Source organism: Neltuma alba, unplaced genomic scaffold (assembly GCF_004799145.2).
Source record: "Neltuma alba isolate B1F8T4 unplaced genomic scaffold, ASM479914v2 tig00010610_pilon, whole genome shotgun sequence".
Lineage (NCBI taxonomy): Eukaryota > Viridiplantae > Streptophyta > Magnoliopsida > Fabales > Fabaceae > Neltuma > Neltuma alba.
The window spans coordinates 662,886-677,788 of NW_021635468.1; the positions used below are offsets into that span (position 1 = coordinate 662,886).

General features: G+C 34.5%; 1 protein-coding gene and 1 long non-coding RNA gene across 2 annotated transcripts; one reads left to right on the plus strand and one right to left on the minus strand.

Annotated features, from left to right (window-relative positions):
- Positions 1-718: 718 nt before the first annotated feature.
- Positions 719-1,280, plus strand: LOC114757576 (uncharacterized). The gene is made up of 3 exons (XR_003741574.1): positions 719-802; positions 898-1,080; positions 1,175-1,280. It is a non-coding gene; the product is annotated as an uncharacterized LOC114757576 (long non-coding RNA).
- Positions 1,281-4,994: 3,714 nt separating this feature from the next.
- LOC114757574 (uncharacterized) lies at positions 4,995-6,521 on the minus strand. The gene is made up of 3 exons (XM_028946646.1): positions 6,092-6,521; positions 5,941-6,004; positions 4,995-5,853 (listed from the first exon to the last, which is right to left on the minus strand). Exons 1-3 carry the CDS (start codon positions 6,519-6,521, stop codon positions 4,995-4,997), a joined length of 1,353 nt encoding a protein of 450 aa, XP_028802479.1.
- Between the last annotated feature and the right edge of the window lie 8,382 nt (positions 6,522-14,903).

Consider the following 14,903-nt stretch of genomic DNA (forward strand, 5'->3'; position numbering starts at 1 on the left):
ATGCCTTGTTTACAGAGGAATTCTATAAGAAAAGCTCAAAGAAGTACAAATCACTTGAAGCAGGGAATGCACAAGTGAGAAAGGCGTGGGATAAAGTATCAGAACAACAAAGAGAGGAATATTGTGAAAGGGCTAAGGCACAAAGACCTCCCACCAAGTCCAAGAAGTATATTGTTCCTTTCTATACAAGATGTGCACCAAAACAATTCATGCAAGTTTGCAAGCACATCAAAGAAAGGAAGGAATTGATGAATAGGTTGAAAAAAATAGGGTTTGACAAGTTGGTTGAAGTCTGTTGCCACACAATTCAAAGAGAATTGTGTAGAGAGTTTATGTCTGCATTTGATCTTGTATCAAAAACATTTCGATAAGAGGGAAGAGAAGGGAAATGAGGGCAAAAGATGTGCATGAATTTTTGGGGCTACCAGTTGACGGAGAAGAGATTAAAGTAGTTGTGAATAATGAAAATGAAGTGTTCAAGCAGTAGAGGATTGTGTATGGCAATATTCCATACAAGAAGATAGCATCATTGTTGATTGAGGAGAACCAAGATGAAAATTTTGAGGTGCTGTTTGTCATGTATGCATTGGGAACTTTGTTATGTCCTAATGCAAGTATTTGTGTCGATGATTATTTGTTGAAGGTAATACTCTCAACAAAGGATAGATTGGATAAGTTTAATTGGTCCTCTTATCTGTTACATGAACTATATAAGGGGATTGGAGTGTACAAGAAATAATTGGAAAAAGGCAAGTTGACTGAGAAGAAGAAGAATGTGCCAGGTTGTCTATACTTCCTAATGGTAAGTGCTATAATAATTTGTATATTTCTGTTATCATTTGATGGTTTGAATGTTGTCAATGGCTGCTGTTAACTTATCATTCATGTCACATGCAGTTATATTGTCTACAAAATTTTCCACTGGGAGAAACAAAAGCTGCACATGTAAAGCATGTTGTTGCATATTGGGATGAAAAGAAAGTGCAGCAAAGAGTTAAAGAGGAGAAGGAAAGCAATCGAGGACTCTTGCATCCGGCAAAGCAATCCACCAAATTTGATCCTGAAAATTTAACTCATCCGGTATGTGGACTTGTAGGCTTAATGATTAATTTTTTGTTTTTTTTTGTTTTTGTTTTTCTACTGTTGCTTAGTGTTCTGAATTTTATTTGTATAGGAGATCAAAAAGACATATACTCAATTAGTGTCTATGTTGGGGGAGGAAATGATGGCCCTTCAGTCAAGACTAAGGGAGGGTAGTGGCAATGTAAGTGAAGAGGACAAAGATGAGGAAGAAGAATCTGAAGCTGAAGAGGAAAAAGTTGAGAAAGGAAGTGATTCAGAGGATGAGGAAGAAGATGACAGAAATGAAGAAGAATCTGAATCACAAGATGATAGAAATGAAGAAGAAGATCAAGAAACTCAGTCAGAAAAGGAGATGGGTGGACAAGAATCACATGATGAAGAAAAAGAAGACGATGACGAGGAAAAAGAGAAGAGAAATGAGGACAAAGAAGATAAAGAAGAAAATAAAAGAGAAGAAGAGGATGAAGAGGACAAAAGGGTGGATGAGGCCACCCAAGGGGAAGGGAACAAACATGTGAGGAAATCAACAAGGGTGATAAGTAAGCGAAAAGCTCTTAGGTCTCTATTTCCGGAATTCAAAAGCAAGGCTGGGAAAAAGAGAACAATTGATGACAGGCAAGCTTTATTTGACATGTGTACAGTAAGGTGTAATCAAGAGGAGCAAGAGCAGTAAGTATTATGTTTTGGTGACCAATTTTATATTATGTTATAGAATTTACTGAATTTACTAACTTCGTAATTGTTTCATTTGTGTTAGATACTTTGTATCAATGTATGGATACTTCCTAAGCTGTGGTGAGTTGCAATGTCTCCAACGTAGAAGATGGATAAACGACAAGGTGAGTCACATGTAGATAGTTAATATCAGAATGAGTTATTGCATGCTAAGGAGTTGTAATTTGTTTGTATTTGCAATTTCAGTTTATGACTATGGTGGCAAAGGCATTCGTTGGAGATCAAAAGGAAAAAGATGAGCGAGTCAACCGCCATATATTTTCTGTAGATTTCATGCAGAAAATGACGGCGAATCCTTTAAGGTGGAAATAGGAGGACATGAAAGAGAAATATTACCTGAATATATTGGATACAATATTGGGGATTGCGATTTCATTTTTTGTCCTACTTTATTTGAAGATCATTGGTTTTTTATGTTTTCGAGACAAAGACCATGACCTTCCACGCCCTTGACTCGTTGGTTGATAGCATCACATTCACGAGATTACAAGCCGAGGAAGAAGAAGCAAAGAAGAAGGGGGGTGAGCAACAACATGAAGCAAAGAAGAAGAAAAAGAGGACAAATAAAGGGCAGTTTGACCCCAAAGAGTTCATGGCAACACAAACTGTGAGTAGTTATTTACAACTTTTATACTTGTTAATGACTATTATAATTGTTACTAGCAGTCTGCATAGGTGTCATTGCATGCTCTGGTAGTTGTCACTGGATGCTATACTAGTTGTCACTGGATGATCTGTTACTTGTCACTAGATGCCATGTTAGTTGTCACTGGATGCTCTGTCCCTTGTCACTACATGTTGTGGTAGTTGTCACTGGATGCTGTGCTTTTTGTCACTGGATGATCTGTTACTTGTCACTGGATGATATATTAGTTGTTAGTTGTCACTGGATGATATAGTAGTTGTTAGTTGTCACTGGATGATCTGTTACTTGTCACTGGATGATATATTAGTTGTTAGTTGTCACTAGATGATCTGTTACTTGTCACTGGATGATATATTAGTTGTTAGTTGTCACTAGATGATCTGTTACTTGTCACTAGATGATATATTAGTTGCCACTGGATGCCCTGTTAGTTGTCACCAGATTCTCTGTTAGTTATCACTAGATTCTCTGTTAGTTGTCACTAGATGCTCTGTCCCTTGTCACTATATGCTGTGGTAGTTGTCACTAGATGCTATGCTAGTTGTCACGGGATACTCTATTAGTTGTCACTAGATGCTATGGTAGTTGTCATTGCATGCTTTGGTAGTTGTCACTGGATGCTTTGTTAGTTGTCACTGGATGTTCTGTCCCTTGTCACTATATGCTCTGTTAGTTGTCACTGGATATTCTGTCTCTTGTCAGTGGATGGTGTGTTTTTGGTCATTGGATGCTTTGTCCCTTGTCACTGGATGCTGTGTTACTTGTTACTGGATACTCTGTCTCTTGTCACTGGATGCTCTGTGCCTTGTTACTGGATGCTGTGTTATTAGTGATGCCTTTTCATTACGTGTGTGTGTGTTTTTTTTTTTTTTCCAGATGAACTGTTTCCATTCGATGCTACGTGTTGTTAAGCCAGAATTGTTTGTCAATGAGGACAAAATTGACAACGAAGTGAAATGGGCTAAAGTCTATGTGCAGAATGATACGTAAGTGTAGTTGTTCTGTTCGATTGTGTTATGTTGTTTTTGTTCACAATAACAATTGCAAGGTGCTAATATATTCAATTTACTTGGTAGTGATTCATGTGGAGTTCATGTTATCTCTTGGCTACAAGAGTGGGATGGCACCGTTGGGGATGATGCAGGATATATAATGCCACGATACTCTAATGATGAACTACAAGAGTTGAAGGTTAGCTGTTTGTGGTGGTTGGTTACCCATCCAAATAATGAACATGGGAGGGAAGTGATGTTGATGCTATCGGACTACAACAAGACCAAGAAGAGGAGATAGAGTAGTCTATGAATTTTTTGTTCTCTTAGCCCATGGTATGTGTTGTAAGATGATTAGCAAATAGGTCATTTTGTAACAAACTGATCAGGTTATATTTATAATATTATTATCTTTGTCATCACATATTGTAATACTAATTTGTTAGGGTTTTATTACATTTTTAATTATATTTCTATTTTATATGTGCAGAGATATTATGGTTGGTTACCTTGCGTTTAAATTAACAACCTGAGTTATTCAAAATAACAACTAATATAACAGGAGTTAATGACAAGTGATATGAGAATTTCATAACAAGTCACAGTGCCCCATTGACAAGTCACAGTACCCCATTGACAAATCATAGTGCCCTATTGACAAGTCATAGTGCAACTATTAACAAGTCATGGTACTCCATTGACAAGTCACAATGCTCTCTTGACAGCGACCATTGACAAGGGACAGTGTTCTCACAAACAAGTCACAGTGCCCCATTGACAAGGCATAGTGCAACCATTGACAAGGGACAGTGTTGCCATTAACAAGTCACAGTGCTGTATTGACAAGTCACAGTGCTCTATTGACAAGTCACCGGATAAACCATTGACAAGGGACAGTGTTGTCATTGACAAGACACAATGCTCCATTGACATGTCACAGTGTTGTCATTGACAAGTCACAGAGCCACCACTGACATGGGACAAGGGAGAGGTAAGTTTTTGACACTTCATTAATAATGATTATATATGACCATACAACCAAAATATAATATGACAGAGTAATTGTAAATATCATTTCATGGTAAAAAAGGTTATGTTACTTGAATTCATGTTGTTGACAACTTACATCAGTAAATTCATTGACAAGTCATAGTGCAATGATTGACAAGTCATAACAGGTCTAGTGACAACTCAGGGTGCAGGTAATGACAACTAAAATGACAGTACAATGTAACATGCCAATTCATAGCTAACTTTCATTTACACCTTCATATACATAAAACTACACCTATTTCACAACCATCCCAAAAAAAAACATAGGGGTTGCATGTAATAATGAAACTAACTAGTGGTGTGCATCCATTTACAAAAAATTTCCTTCACACCCATTTACAAAATATTCTCTTCACATCTATATACAAAAAATAGCTAACTTCAATATGTTCTCAGCTGGAATTTGGGTTCTTGCATGTCTTGGTAGTGTGTCCAGGCTCTTTGCATCTTCCACAATGATAAACCTTCTTATTTTGAAATTGAGATTATATCCTATTAATCCTTGGCCTTCCTGGAGGCCTTTTGGTTATTGGTGGATGTAAGAATGTTTGGGTTAGCATATGACTCACAGTAGGTGTATCAGGCTGTGGGCAATCATGCATTGCAATTGGCCTTATGCTATTTGCATATATTTTCTCCTGTGTGGACAATTTGTAACAATCATCTGCATAATCATACACATTACGATGAACTAGTTTGATTGCTGTACAAGCATGTGGACAAGGTATTCCACTCATTTGCCACGCCAAACATGTGTATCTGTGAGAAATCAGATCAACAACAACATAGATGATGTGTCCCTCACGTATTGTCTGCACCGAAATATGGTCATCACCATAATATGTTGCCTCCATATATACACCTCTTGCTATTTGTTCTGACAACTTTGATTCAATATTGGGTCCTACACTATTTTTCCAGCTTCTCATCCCCGTTTTGCTAGCAACCATCTTCTTGGCCAACTTCTCTTGATGCTCTTGTATCAAAACCGGCAAGGCGTGCTTCCTTTCTTTCAACATCCATGCATTAAAAGACTCAGCAAGATTATTGGTGATGTTATCCCATCTCTTAAAAGAAAATTTACTTTGCGCCCATCTATCTACATCCCCATGAGATTCAAACCATTGTGCCAATTGAGGACAAAACAATCTTAAATTTCCCATTGCAACATTAAACTCATTCTTATGCCTTGCATATGCAATTCCATCAAGTAAATTAAGTGCATTCTCCTTGTTATTTTCTGAGGTCCATCTCACACCTCTATTGATTTTTACATACTGCACGTTATAATTTTCTTTCACATGTCGATAGCAAAAAGCATGTCTCTCACCATCAAATACTGTCCTGATAGCGCCGATAATAGCATTACTCCGATCTGAGACAATTGTCACTTGTGTTGATCTGGTTATCTCTTTCAGATTCTATAGATACCAAATCCATTCATCATTTGTTTCTCCACTAACAATACCATATGCTAAAAGAAACAACTCATTGTCTGCATCAAATGCACAAGTTGATAATAAAGTTCCTTTGTAAAGACCACTCAAATGACATCCATCTATATAAATAATTGGTCTACAACCTTCCACAAAGCCTTTAATTGAGCATCCATATGCAATGAATAGCCTCTCAAATCGGTTGCTATCTGAGCCTTCCCATCTTGCAACTGTGTCAGGATCAGTTTCTATTAGTCTCTCACACATCCAAGGGATTACCTTATAAGAATCTTCTACTTGACCATGTAATTCCATTAGTGCTCTTTTCCTAACCCTATATGCTTGAGTATAGTTCAATTGCACTCCATATTCTTTATACAAGTCCTTTCTAATTTCATTAGGACTCTTGTCAACATTGCACCTCAAGTCATCAATCACAATTGATGCAGCTAAATTTGACCTTCCTGAGTGAGAAACAATTAAGTTGTCCTGTGCATGATGAATGTGTTCACTTTTGTACGTTCTGATAGTTAAAAACTCAGTATCTTGATGTGCTCCCATTGAATATGCACCCATATACCATGGACAACCATCGACCTTGCACTTCACAATGATCTTTTGCTAATTATTCTTAATGAAAAGGTACAAAAACTTCTGGCATAAGCTGTACTTGTATAATGTTTTTCGGAGAGTAGTGGCATTTGGAAATATTTGTCCTTCTCCAATAATCAAATCCTTCCATTTTATGGAATTCATTTGTGGTGTAGGTGTTAGGATCATTTCAACAGCACAAGGAATTGATTGTGACTCTCCAATCACATCAAATAAGGTAGGTGGAGACATAGACAATTCATTGACACCTCCAAATAATTGATCAATCCTACAGAAAATGACAAGTCAGGGTGCATGCATTGACAAGTTAGTAGCAATATAGTAACAACTGACATACTCAGAAATCACAATAACAGTTTTGTTAAACTATACTTACACATCTTGCTCCTTCATTGTATTATCCCTTGTTGCTTCTATGTGGTCCTCATTTTCATTTTCTTCGATACACACATGACCACTCTCTTCATTGAACTTTATCAAATGTTCCACCCCATCATCATCTACCAACTCCACAAAAGTTTTTTTATCAAACACAACTGAGAATTTTAGAAGAAATGAGTTGCTTTCTTTTCCAGCAATTGATGATATAATTTCCTTCAATTCTTCATAACTTGTGCCCTCCTTTACATTGGTTGTTCTTACACTACCTCTCACATATCTCATATTATCTTCTCCATCATTTATAAACTTTCCCCCTATGTGAACAAAGCAAAATAGATGTTTTCCAGACGTACTCGCCATCAGTAATTTAAACCTGCATCAAGAAGCACGCAACTGTCATTGACAGCTTAAGGAGCTAGATTGACAAGTGTTGCGGCACACATTGACAACAACACAGCTTGATTGACAACACAATCCTATTTCGTGCTAAGGGTTTCTACCTCACTAACCTTCATCTTTTTCTTCCTTTGCCACTAAACTAACGCCAGAACAGAGGAAAACCACCCAAAAACAACCCAAAAACAGAGCACCCATGATCATTCTACACACCCAACTTAAATCACAACACACACCAACCAAAAACACGGCTTTTCCATTTATTAACTTGTGAATCCTAAACCAAAAACCAAAGCTTTGAAATACCAAAGGCAAAAATGATTTTTTGATTTCCCATTCCCAAACAAATGCACAATTTGTCAAGAAAGATAGGAGAGGAGAGAAAAGAAAGTTTCACACCTGAAAATTTGTCAAGATTCACATGGAAGCACTATGGAATTCACTAATGGTAATGGAGAAGATATTTCATCATCAATGGCTCCTTCTCTCTTTCCCAATGTCTTCTCCCTCAAGCATATAGCGCAGAAAATCCTCACAGAAGTTCATTCTCCCGTCTTTTTTTTCTGATGGCAAGGGCAGGGCAAAACAGTAATTAGTGGATTCTGAAAATTGCGTCTAAGTCCCTTTGGGACTTCAAAAAAATTATCAAATTTCAAGAGACCTATTTGATGTATTTTGTTCTCCATGGGACCTCAATGTCATTTTCCCATTAAATATTGGGTCCATTTAGCTTTTAAAATCAACCTATATATATATCAAATAAAATTTATAATAAGATTACATTATAATTCATAGCAATTAGCGATACTAACTAATCATGGCCCCCACCTCTTCAGATTGACGAGGACTTCCACCTACATTGAAAGGAATGACTACCAATGAGGAACGTATTATAATGAACTGTGTCAGGTCGCGTTCCTTTCTTTCAACAACTTTGAATTTTCATGAGCTAAGCGCAATGAATGCACAGAAAGTGAGTTATTTTCATTAAGTGGCATTAAGTTTTGAATTGAAGGCTGAAGAAAGTTTCACCAAAGAAAAAAAGATATTTTCTACATTTAAAATTGCTGTTCTCAAAATGTTTTTGAGTAAAATATAAAATAAAAAAATTAAATATAAAATGTTCAAATATAAATTTAGATTATTTAAATTTAATCCCAAGAAAAAAGAGAGGAAGAAGAATGGATACACTAACACCAACCTTGAATATTCTGATAATGCTCTCATTTGATAGAAGATATATCGTCCGGGTTAAAGGAAAGAAACCTGTCTGAGAATATTCTCATGGGAATAATATACTAATGAGAATTCAAGAATCTCTTTGTATGAGACTTTTGATTACTTGTTTAGAGAATTAACTCAGATTGCTTTAGATCACCACTGTGTAGATACTTGGCAATACAGCAATAAGTATAGCTGCTTGATTTGCTGATGACAACTGCGTGGTGGAAGTTTACATTAATTTTTATGAAAAATTTAATATTTTTAATTATTTTTATTGATACTTCTCTGGTCCTATTTTATATAATGTCGGACGTAGTTACCGCGCATTCAATCTCATTTTCTAACACAGGAAAAAAAATTTTTTAATAACCTTTTGGGTCACTCCATATCCGGCACTTTTTCTGGATCCTATTATCAGGTATCTGAACAATCAACTAATCCGGACTGAGCTTTGTAGGACTACTTTGAGTGGCAGGCTCTCCCAACAATTTTTAACACAGTAGGGCTCGAACATGAGACCACTGGTTAAGCTGAATGAACCCCTTACCAGTTTAATCAAGCGCTTGTTAGTCGGAAAAAAACCTTATTAACTTAGTCAAATATTTTGTATTTATTATATTAAATTCTCCAAATATTTTGTATTTATTATATCAAGTTCCCAAATCACATTTTACCATGTAGTCTTTTTTGTTTCATATAAATTTATAATTAAATGCTAATATTTCAAAACTAGTACACATGATAATGTATAATTAGAGAAATTGAAATAATTAATATAAAGAATTTGACATAAGTATTGTCCTTTAATAAACACATATATATGAGTAAAAAAATTAAAAAATACATTGACTACTCTCTATATTACTTTAATTATATAATTATGTATCTTCTATTTTTGAAACCTACATGAAGCTACCTAAAATCAATAGTGTCACAAAACACAAACTTTTCTTCTACTTTTAAGATATATTTTCATCCAACTATTATGAACTGATGGTTAAATTTCACATGTTGGAATGAAATACCCACATTTAAACATAGGTGTTGTTTAAAAATCATTTAATGATAAGTTTACTTAATGAAATAATTTTTTACAAATTTAAATACGTGAGTTGACAAAATAATATATCAAACGTAAAAAATAAACTTATAATGAAAGTTTACTTATTTAATGATTTTTTACTTTTCAAAATAAAGGAATGTAATTATTAAAAAAAAATCCCATGACATGTGGATGACAAATTCTCGCATAAGGAATGGCAACAAATTTCATAGTTTCATACCGCGATTTCTATCAATTATATTCGTTTTTGTATTTTTGAGACCTCACAATAACTTTTCTTTTATTTTTTCTTCAAGCAGCCATTATGCAAAAGTAACAGCTTCCAACAAACATCTTTGGTACGGATATCGTTAATAAATGCAGCTGCCAAATCAAAATGTTAAGAGTCAAGTCAAGGAAGTAGGAGATCGCCGCTTCAGCTGAGTCACACAACGTGGTGCGTCCTATATATTTTGGTGTGGGCTGCTGAGCAGAGCAGAGTAGATCAACTTTCTCCTCCTCCTTCACATCTGCTGGCGCTTATCTATCTGCGGTTTGTTGACTAAGTTTAGATGGCAGATACAATGCATGATACTGAGATGAATCACACAGAGTTGGCCTCTGATGAGACCGCTCAACAAATGGTGGAGCTACATCCACTTATCTCGTCTCAATCTGCATCAGATTCATCCTCCCGACTTGCAACAACCACACGTACGCATCATACTTTACTACTCTTTTTCTTCAATTCTCAAGCCTTTTGTTGTTTTCTTTACTTTCTTTTTAAGGTTGCTTCTGTTTAAATGCCTCAATTATTAGACTTTTTTTATAGCCTTATTTTGCTTCACCTTCCAAACATATATACTTATCAGATTGCAAGTACATGCACCTGTGCTTTTCTTTGTTTTATCCTTTTCTGATTTTTAACAAATGGTAATGAGATTACGGTTCAGTTATTGAGAAAAGAAACATTTATATTTCCCAAGATTTATGGCCACCATCATTGCCTTGCTAATTGTGCAATTTCTGCTTTCCTTCAATTTAAATTGATGTATAGACGGAAGATGAGACGATCAGCATAGACATAGAAGCATTGACAGAGCTTGGTGAAAATGGTCTCTCGTGAGGTTTGTGTTGCATCTACAAGGCGCCCCCAATTATCCGTCTTCTAAACAAGGAAGCCTACGCTCCTAAGGTTGTTTCCATAGGTCCTTTCCATCATGGGGATGTGAGACTGAGAGATATGGAGAGGCACAAAGAAATAATGTTTAAGAGATTTGCAAAAGACATAGACTTGGACGGTTTAGTTAACTTTGCAAAACAATTTGAGCCACATGTCCGTGCTTCTTATTTTGAGAGCATCAACTCCAGCAAGGAGGATCTTGTGAAACTGATATTAGTCGATTCTGCCTTCATCATTCACCTCTTTATGATGCGCTATAGACGTCACATGGAAGGCGATGCTAAACTATCACAAACACGGCTAGGGGAGGATATATTTGGTTATTTACTTTTACTAGAGAATCAACTTCCATTCTTTTTCCTTGAAGAGCTATACAATATAGCCTTTCCTTATAATTGTAGAGGTGATCTCCCTTCATTTCTTGAGCTTACATATTCCTATTTTAACCGTCTTAACATGCAAGAGTTAGAGCCTAAACACAAGATAAAGCATTTCACAGATCTTCTCAGATTATTTTACTTACCAACAACCCAACCGAGAAGGAATGAATTGAAAGAAGATGGATCTGATATGCTTAGGTATAGTGCAAATGAGTTACAAGAGGCAGGAGTGAAGGTGGAGGTTAGCAAAAGTAAGTGCTTTTTATGTTAAGTGATTATATAGTTGAATAGGGAAGGTTAGTGTGCAAGGAAGATCTTAATGTTACCATGTGAAAGGCATCATGGTTAATGTTTCCATAGGTTCACAAATAAGTTTTGCCTTTTTATGTTAAGGATTATATAAAATATAGGCCCAAACTTTGTCCTCCCCCTTTATTTGGCCAAAATATTACTCTTAATATTGGAAAAAAAATGACTCATCCAATAATCAGTGCAATCCACTGATTATTTGTATATTTCCGGTCCGATTTTCCAACAATCCTGTCCATTTACTGTCACAAAATTTTGATTTCAACACCTCATTAAATTCCCCTCATCCAAGGGTAATCCATAATTTTTCTCAGTTTTACCTCCCTCTATAATTTTCTAAATTTTATTCTGTCAAAAATCACTATTCTATCGATAATAATTCGGTAATAATATTCTTTAAGCTAACCTTGTACATCCAAAGGTGGGAAGTAATTTTATAAATTAGGATAATATGTCACATAATTTATCCCTATTTTTCCTTGAATTTTTGAGGCCTCTATATATTTTAAATAATGGAAATTTGCTAATTTTCCTTAATTAACCAAAATTCCAATAATTACAATAATTCTCTGATAAATTATTTTTAATCTTATATTCATCTTCTAAGCCTCAAACATTATTCTGTACCCTCCTTTCTATTTTCATGATTTTTTGGGAATTTTCAGGAATTTTGGACATTATTTCCAATACTGCCCTTTCTTGACCATCTTTTCAAGAATGACCGTTATGTCCCTATCCTGATTTTCCTCATAGCCTGGGTCCTCTACCAGTCTACTATTCTAGTTGACCATAGTCAGTCACAATCATTCATCAATTAGAATAAAATTATCAGGCTGTGACATTAGGTGTTTTAGAACTAATAACTGTGGCATTTTTGAAGTCATTGAAGTTAACTTTTAGGGAAGTTTGAAAATTCATTGCTTTTGTCTCTCTGTCAACCTTCATCGCGGAAAACGCTTCTTTCTTAATTATTTTCACTTCCCACCATACTTCGCCGTGGCCAACTTATGTTTCGCCACAATGAAGCAAGTCTGCTTCCAGTTTTTCCTTTCGGTTAAGGTTCGCCGTGGCAAACTCCTTCATTCGTCTTATGAATAGTTAATGGCCCTTAGATTCAGAACAAGAAAGGGCAGTATTAGATTATATGTTGTTTCTTGAACTTGATGACAGATTTTCTAAATTAACTTCAATTTGTTATTATAGTATATTTGATTCTTAAATAAGATATAAGATACAAGATAAATAAAATTCAAACGAGGATATTGTTTTATAAAAATTAGGTAAATTATGCATAATCTCCATGAATTTTAAATCATGTACAGATAACATTATAACCTTTGGAACTTTCCAATGAAGCCCTTAAACTTTTATGTTTATGCAAATAATTATACCTCATGCAGCTTAAAGTTTTGGAAGATTATTTATAGATCAATCAAAATGGGTATATAACTACTAATGAAGAGTTATTCGCATAGACTTAAAAATTGATAAAGGTCTATTATTAAATTTTAAAGGTCCATGATTATTTGTAGATGATTGAAAGTTTATAAGAGTTTGAATTTGTGTAATTCGGTATTAAATTATAATAAAGTTTAGGTTTGATGGGTTAAAATTAGGCTTAGCTTTAAGCTAAACTACACGTCCAAAGAAAAATGAACGGGGCACAATGGGATTTTTTTTTTTTTTGGGTTTTGGGATTGGGATTTCGGATTATGTGCTATTTCGTAAATTTGAAAACTTGTGTGTCATCATGCTCCAAACAAACGAGCAATTTCTCTCTGTTTTTAGATTATATACGATATGATATGTAATATAGTGATACAAAAAAACAGCTTATTACTGACGGAGTTAGCAACGGAATCCGTTGCTAATTTGTGATAGAAAATTATTCCATTGCTAATGGATTACTGTTTGTCGCTAAATTTAGTGATGGATTGGCAATGGAATTTCTGTCCGTCACTAAATTAGTGACATAATTTTTCTGTCGGGAATTTTCATTGCTAATTCCGTCACTAATTATAATTATGAAACTTTTAGTGACGGAATTATCGACGAAAAAATTCTATCGTTAAATTGTTTGTCACAGAAATTTTTGTCACTAATTCGGTCACTAATCTATCACTAATTTTAAATTTTATTATTTTAAATTACGATCTTACAATAATTTATATAATAACTGTGTTAAATATCCTTGACTGTGTTGTGGGACTCCGTCTTGTCTATGTTATAAGAGATTGTTAACTAATTCACATGTACTAATGACTACACCAAGTTTTAATATTATTTAATTTATACTTTCTCACTATTTTCATTAAATATGAATATGTATGAATATATATATAAATATTTAATGCTTATTAAAATTATTATAAAAATTTATAAAAAGGACCAAAGTTTGGCGAGCATGGCGCAGGTGGTTCCCGTACATTCAATAATGGACAAAAACGAGAGATGGGGTCATGCGAGGGCTTAAAAGACATTGGCCAATGAAACGGAGACAACCACAACTAAGAAGGGAGGGATTGACTCTTAAAAATATCAAATATACTGATGCTTAATATAAGACTTAATTAATTAATTTGAAAAAATTAGAGAATTATTAAATTATTTAATTGTAATATATATTATATAAGCTCTCTAAAATACTCATATGTATCATTATATTATATATTAATTTATTAGTGAGTCAAATTAATTTCAAAAAATAATAAATATAAATGTTTTAAATTTATTTGGTAACTTTCTTAATATCCTCTTGATACGATCTCTGTTACCAACTTGCAATGCACCATCGTTCAATATACTCCTCTGATCTTATTTATAGGACACCAAGAGAAATTTTTTATATGGATGTGCAATTTTATCCCTCATTTATTATTGTGTTGACTTTTTTTATGTGAGGTATAATATATATTAAATAAGGATAAAGTTGGAAAGTCATTAAAGTTTAAATGAGAATTAATGAAGTTTAAGGTTTTCTTAGTATGTGTGAAACATACTAGAAGTACCTTATAAATAGGACAAGAAGAGTACTTTGAAAGGCACACTGCCACAGTTATTATCTGTTCCGTACATCCTGGCATTCAATAATATGCATCAAAGTAGTCTTCAATGCGAAGCACCTCCAGCTGTAAATACACCAGCCAGTCACATACACAGATATATATGTGTGTGTGTACATATCCCTCCGTCTCACTTGTGTAAGAAAAACTTTGTCCTAGATAGACTATAAGTTACTTCTAAACTATTTCAAATTAATATCATTTTGCAAACTATATAAGCGAGTTACATACTATGTATGCTTCTCCTTAACATCAATGCGCATTTAGGAACATATGATAAAGAAATTACAAAATATTACCTTCCTCAGTTTGAATTGAATTGTCAAAAATCTTTTCGAGCAAGTAGAGGGCGGCTGCTTTCCTCTTTAA

Coding starts and splice junctions, on each gene's coding strand:
- LOC114757574 (XM_028946646.1), bottom strand. CDS start 6,521: ATGGGTGCATATTCAATGGGAGCACATCAAGATACTGAGTTTTTAACT. Junction 6,005..6,091: donor AATTAAAGGCTTTGTGGAAG/GTTGTAGACCAA, acceptor CATTTGATGCAG/ACAATGAGTTGTTTCTTTTA. Junction 5,854..5,940: donor ACAAATGATGAATGGATTTG/GTATCTATAGAA, acceptor CGGCGCTATCAG/GACAGTATTTGATGGTGAGA.